Source organism: Orycteropus afer, unplaced genomic scaffold, assembly GCF_000298275.1.
Source record: "Orycteropus afer afer isolate SDZICR_OR568_19922 unplaced genomic scaffold, OryAfe1.0 scaffold00085, whole genome shotgun sequence".
Classification (NCBI taxonomy): domain Eukaryota; kingdom Metazoa; phylum Chordata; class Mammalia; order Tubulidentata; family Orycteropodidae; genus Orycteropus; species Orycteropus afer.
The window spans coordinates 3,503,284-3,509,947 of NW_006921672.1; the positions used below are offsets into that span (position 1 = coordinate 3,503,284).

Below are 6,664 nucleotides of genomic sequence, written 5' to 3' on the forward strand. Positions count from 1 at the left end.
CAGCCATGTAGGTGGTAAAGGTAGGTAAAGTCCACCTCCTCCGCATCTCCCTCTTCCTCCCTGCCTCCCTAAGGTCTTAACCCCAAACCTTGTGCATAGGCAGAGAAAGGCTACATCACTTGATTTCATCAGTGCTCCATTTTGAGTGGATCCTGGCCAGCCCCCCCAAGTACTGCACTCAGTTCTTAGGGATGGCCTTGGCTGGCAGTCTCCTGTTCCAGGAGGAAAAGCTTTATTAAAAAAAAAAAAAAAAACCTTAGAAAATCTGAAAGAAAGACAAAGAAAACATAGCAAGGAGGGAGGTCATTCTGTAACATGATTAAAATCAATGCATTGTGGGGATAACACGAGATTGGGAATCAGGACACCTGGAGACTGGTTGGGGTTCTGCCTCCAACTTGCTGGGACCTCAGCATGGCATTCACCCGTCAGGCCTCCCTTCTTCATCTAAAGCAGTTAGCACAGTTCCCGGTACACTGTAAGACACTGTACGGGGGCAAAATGTAATTGCTTCCAGCATTTGCCATCAGATCCATTCTGCAGACAATGTTTGGTTTCATTTATTTTCCTGGTGAAAATAGGGGATGGCCAGGAGGAAATCTCAGGAATCTATTTTAGGCAAGTCCAGCATCTTTGGCCATACTGTAGAAGATGCCTCTAGCTGCAATGAGGTTGGCTGGAGAATCAAATTCAGCTATTGTCCCTTTGTCCAGGACCAGGACCCTAGACAAAGAAGAGAAATGGTCAGGTCTCCATCAGCTTTGACCTGGCTGCACAGCCCAGCCCTGCCCTGCCCTTCTGGGGACTGCACGGATCCTGCAGTGATATGCCAACCCACCCATTTCAGTCTATCCACCCAACACGGCTGCTACGCCACATGTGCACACTTGCGAGGCTGGTTATTTTAGATGCTCCCTTTGCTCTCCTGGCAAATGAGGCGGTTTCTGGGATCAAACACAGGTGCCTATTCATCTCTGCTAGTCGGGGCTCCAAAAAGCTTCCCTAATGAGCCCTTCCCTTCTCTGGGGTCACAGGACTTGGGGTGGGCTGTGCGTAGGGAGCCACAGGCCTGTGCGCTGGGCTTTGTGCACTTCCATATTCTTTGTGTCAGCTTACAAAGGCGCGGTGGGAAACCCGGCTGCAGCAAGGCCTGACATTGGAATCTGGGACTACGGCTGCCAATCTGGCTGCCACTGATGGTGGATCCCTGCCCCCCATGGTCAGGTCTGCGATTAGAAACTCCCACCAGCCAAACCAGAATGGCTCCACAGGTTGGGGCAGGAAGGGAAAAGCTCTCCCAAGCCTGGAGAGATGACCCTCTGATTCCCCCTTCCTGGGCTCCCAGAAATCTGGAAGGAGCTTTCTGTGGACATCCCTGCCTAACCCCTCCTCAAGTTGGAGCCCAGGGGACTGCCTACCTCCCCCCACCTCCTGCCTCCTTCCCCAGAAAAGTCTTCAGTGGCAATAAGAACACTGCTCTGAGGGTTAGGACTGAATGCTTTACCATGGTCTCAAAGACTGCTATAGGGGGCCTGTCCCCTTCTCCCCCTCATCTTGGTTCCACTGTACCCTTTGCCTTCTGCACTCCAGGTTCACATGCCCTCCTGCCCCAGGACGACCCTGCAGGTGTTGCATCTGCTGTCTGAAAATTTCAGCTCTCTCCCTGCTCCCACCCCCAACTCCTATTCATCCGCTGGGGAGCAGGTGCACTGGACTTCCTCAAGAGCCTCCCTGGCCTACACATACATGGACCCCTGCTTCTTCCTTGCAGGTTCTAATGAATTTGATCATTTCTGCCTGCCCCACTAGGATGAATGAATACCCAGTTGCCGAGGTCAATCTGAGTCTCCCTCTATCTGGGCTTCTGTGAGTGAACCACTTTCATTTAGGTCTAAGAAAAGATTCTCTCTGCTCCAGCCCTGTCCTTGGCCTGGACCCAGGGCCCAGTGCTTCCTGCCCAGCCTCCCTTCTCCTCCAGAGCGGTGTTGGGGTTCTGGATGGGAATATATGTGTATGTGGGGGTGGTGAGCTTAGCTTCCAAGGCCCTTAGCCATATGGGGACACTGCTGAGAAAGAGACAAGGTCTGACCCTTTGCCCTGCCCATGGTGCTCTCTCTCTCTACAGGTGTTTACTGAATGAATGAAGGCCCAATGATGCATTCCTACCATACTCCTTCAACAGACTTGCTCAAGCCTCTCAGCTTCTCTTCCCTTAGGGGTCCCCCTCATGTATCTAAGAGGGCCAACCCGTCAGCCCATTTCCTTGAGGTTTCTGAGCCCTCTAGGCTCCCCACTCGGCTTCCAGCACCACTCCTTGACTTTTGACAAAGTGAAGGAACAGGTCACAAGTTTGTCATTTTGCCTGGGTGGCCTGCCTCCCCAAGGCAGCCAAAAGATTCCGAGAGCAAGATCCCTTTCCTAATCCTTTGAGTCCTATAGTAAGGGGACAGGTGAGGGGCTGGGGAGGAGACCACATGTCTCAGGACCACCTGCATTTTACATAATTTCATGGACTCCTTAGAACAGCCCTGAGATGAGTTATCATTTCTATTTGAAACAGGCTTTAAAAGGTTTTGTGAGTTGCCCAAGGTCACACAGCACTTGGCAACAGAACTGGGCCTGGGTCTCAGGCCCTCTGACTTCAGATCCAAGAGCTTTCTACAGACATCAGCTTCTGATGGTGCTGCCAGCAAACACACCCTGGGGCCCACCCACCAATGCAGGGACCCAGGCATCGTGAACCACCCTCCCCAAGCTGCTTTCTTATCTAGGAAACAGTATAATTACACCCATCTCACTGGCTGGTTTAAAAAAAAAAAAAAAGAAAATTGCCATCACGTTGATTCTGACTCATAGCAACTAGTTCCATAGGGTTTCCAAGGCCCTGGTGGCACAGTTAAGTGCTCAGCCACAACTGAAAGGTTGACAGTTTGAACCCATCAACTGCTCCGCAAGAGAAAGATGTGGCAGTCTACTTCCTTAAAGATTTATAACCCTGGAAACCCTGTGGGGCAGTTTACTCTGTCATATAGGTTTGGCATGTGGAATCAACTAGATAGCAACTGGTGGGTTTGAACTGGCAATCTTTTGGTTAGCAGCTGAGCTCTTAACCACTGTGCCACCAGGGCTCCTATTCACAGGGTGGTAGTGAGTCACAAATGAAATGATAGAGGGGGTCACTCTAACCAGGTACTCAGGAAGTGTTGGGATGGGGTGGCCTGGGCATGATTCACAATGCCTGGAGAGCCCCAATGTGTTTCTTCCCCACACACTGGTAACCCAAAAATGTCTCCTGTGCCCCTAAAACATCACTGTGCTCCCCCCATGCCCAGGTAACTCCACTTTCTTCTGCTTCTAATCCATAACTCAGAAAACCCCACTCTGTCCCCCATGCCATAGACAACTCCACAAAGTCTCCCCAGCCCAGATAACCCCAATCTGTCCTGTTCTTTCCCCATGCCCCAGACAACCCCACAAGGTCCCTCCTTGCGTGGGGCCCGAGCCCCACCTGGTGTAGTCCATGATGGTGTTGAGCCGGTGTGCGATGGTCAGCACGGTGCAGGCTTCAAACTGGGTGCGAATGGTGGCCTGGATGAGGTCATCTGTCTCCAGATCGATGGCAGCTGTGGCCTCGTCTAAAACCAAGATGCGGCTCTTGCGGAGCAGGGCTCGGGCCAGGCACACAAGCTGCCGCTGGCCGACGCTGGGAATGGAAGGTAGGCTTCTGTAGCCTGGAGCTCCCAACCTGCCCCCAGGCCTTACTCCCCAACCTGTTTCTGTCTCTACTCCTTCTCCATGGCCCATGGCTTTCTGTGTAAGCTCTCCCATGTCTGCCACAGCCCAGCCCTCCCTGGACCCCATAGTCGAGGTCTGGATACCACAACGGTGGTGAGGGCCTTTGGGGGTAGAACCAGTGCTCTATGACATCGTGAAATTCCCCAGTCTATTTTTGGCACCTCAAGCCTCCATTTTGTTTGCTTTGCCCCCCCCATCCTTGCTCTTCAATTAGTGCCATGTTCCTCTGTTACATCCTATCAATCATTTACATCTTAGTAAGAATATGCATTAAGCTCCTTAAGCATTTAAGGAGCCCTTGTGGCACAAATGATTAAGTGATTGGCTACTAACCAAAAGGTTGGAGGTTCAAACCCACCTAGTGGCTCTGTGGAAGAAAAATCTGGTATTTTGCTTCTGTAAAGATAACAGCTATCCCTCCTCAGGTTTCCGAGGCAGTATCTCTACAGAAGTAGATTGTCCGGCCTTCCTTCCAAGGAGTGGCTGGTGCGTTTGAACAGCCAGCCTTCTGGTTAGCAGTCAAATGCCTCAGACACTAGGCCACCAGAGCTCCCAAAGGTAACAGCTAAAAAATCCATATGGGGCAGTTCCATTCTGTCCAATGGGGTTGGTTGCTATGAGTAGAAATTAACTCAGTGGCACTTAACAACAACATGGACAAGCTTAAATGGCTCTTTCTGGGTGCCTGCATATCACCTCACCGTGCCTAGAATTCAGACAGTCATCTTCCACCTCCATGGAAAACAGAGGCCAGAGCTGTTTCCAAAGAAGTGGTACGGCAGGGGAGAATCCAGAGACTGTCTGGTCACTGGAGAGGGAGAGGAGGGCCAGGACGCATACCTTCAACCTCCCATCTTGGAACAAGAGCCAGTGGACAAAGCGAGACTGTGTTCCCCAGCCCAGAGGCTGCTGCAGCCCCACACCCAAGGACAAATACCTCAGCCCTTTCCAAAGGGGTGAGTCACTGTCGCAGGAACGAAGGCCAGGCTTGCTCTCTGGCCCATTCCCGCAACTAATGAAGGTTTTGGCATCAGAATGAGCTGCTACATAGAATTCAGGGTTGATTTATGGTGAGATTGGCACAGGACACTGGTTATACTTGAAGTGGCTTCAAGCTCTGTGAGGGAGGAGGGGAGACAATTTCTGTCTCTGATCCTGTTGTGTGTGTGTGATGGGGGAGTGCTCTAGGGGAGCACTGATAGGGGAGGTGCTGGTAGCAAGCAGGGATAGGAGACTAGGTGGGAAAAAAGCTATGGGGTGTGGGGTCTGGAGAGTCTATGCTTGTCCACCAGACACCCCAAATGTGGTTATGTAACCAAAAGCCAGTCAATATGCACATTTGGCCTTGAAGGGCTACCTGGGGTGGCGGGGAGTCCCACCAGTTGCATGGATGAGGGAGGTGGCTGAGACACAGGAAGGAAAGGTTTGGGGCAAAAGCTCCCTCTTCCCTGAGACCCTACCGTGCCTCTCTGCTAGCTGAGCAGCTGTGGGCAACTGTCCTCTTCTCTCTGAGCCTTATTTTGGGCCCACAGGATTGTTGTTGTTGTTTGTTATTATGTGCCGTCGAGTTGAACCCGACTCATAGTGACCCCTCCTTGGGTTTCCGAGGCAGTATCACTAGGGAAGTAGATTGCCCCATCTTCCTTCCTTTGACCCTCCAGACTTCTGATTAGCAGTCAAGTGCCTTAGGCACTGCGCTTCCAGAGCTCCCCCACAGGACTGTAGTTAGGTTTAAATGGGACAGTAGAGGCCAAGGGGCTTGAACACTGGTAAGTGCCAAGATGTAAAGGGTTATTTTGTTTGTGGTTGTTTTTGCTTTTTGAGGTCTGGGGAGGTTCCAGGGGCATAGACAGAATGAATAATGAAAAGAAGAATAGCTACCATATAACCAGGCTGTGTTCCCCATTTCATCACAATGTCCCCATAATTGCTTTGTCCACTGATAGCCATGAGCCACAGATGGCAACTGGGCACCTGAATGGTGGCTAGTCTGGACTGAAATGTGCTCCAAATATAAACTAAACACTGGATTCCAAAGAATGATTCCAAAGAAGAATGCAACCAAAAAAAAAAATCACCGCCGTTGAGTCAGTTCCAACTAACAGCAACCCTCTGGTTGTGTTTCCGAGGCGGTAACTCTTTACAGAAGCAGATTGCCCAGTCTTCCTTCTGAGTGGCTGGTGGGTTTGAACTGCCAGCCTTAGCAGTCAAATGTCTTAGCCACTATGCCACCAGAGCTCCTAAAGAATGCCACATATCTCTAATAATTTCTATACTGATTGCATGTTGAAATGAGCATAAACTCATTGTCATCCAGTTGATTCTGACTCATAGTGACCTTATACGACAGAGTAGAATGGCCCCACAGGGTTTCCAAGGCTCTAAGTTGTTATGGAAGCAGACTGTCACATTTTTCTCCCAAGAAGTGGCTGGTGGGTTCGAATCCCCTACCTTTCAGTCCACAGCTAAGCATTTGACCACTGTCAAACCAGGGCTCCTTGAAATGAACATACTTTAGATGACTCGCTGCCATCAAGTCGATTTGACTCACAGCGAGCCCTTCTTGGGTTTCCCAGGCAGTATCTCTATAGAAGTAGATTGCCCAGCCTTCCTTCCAAGGAGTGGCTGGTGGTTTTGAACTGCCAGCCTTCTGGTTAGCAGTCAAATGCTATGCACTATGTCACCAGAGCTCCCATAATTTAAAAATATTGGGCTAAATATTATATATATATAATAATATAGTTATGATAATATAATATAAATATTATCTTTATATTATGTTTTGTTGTTGTTGTTGTTGTTATGTGCCGTCGAGTCAAACCCGACTCATAGCGACCCCTCCTTGGGTTTCCGAGGCAGTATCACTACG

General features: G+C 50.2%; 1 protein-coding gene across 1 annotated transcript in view; it reads right to left on the reverse strand.

Moving 5' to 3' along the window:
* Positions 1-614: 614 nt before the first annotated feature.
* ABCC3 (ATP binding cassette subfamily C member 3) overlaps positions 615-6,664 on the reverse strand; it is a 41,571-nt gene continuing 35,521 nt past the window's right edge. Inside the window, exons 30-31 of the mRNA XM_042781097.1 lie at positions 3,509-3,703; positions 615-723 (exon numbers count right to left, since the gene is read on the reverse strand). Of these exons, the coding sequence (XP_042637031.1) occupies positions 615-723; positions 3,509-3,703 (304 nt within the window). The remainder of the gene's footprint in view (positions 724-3,508; positions 3,704-6,664) is intronic.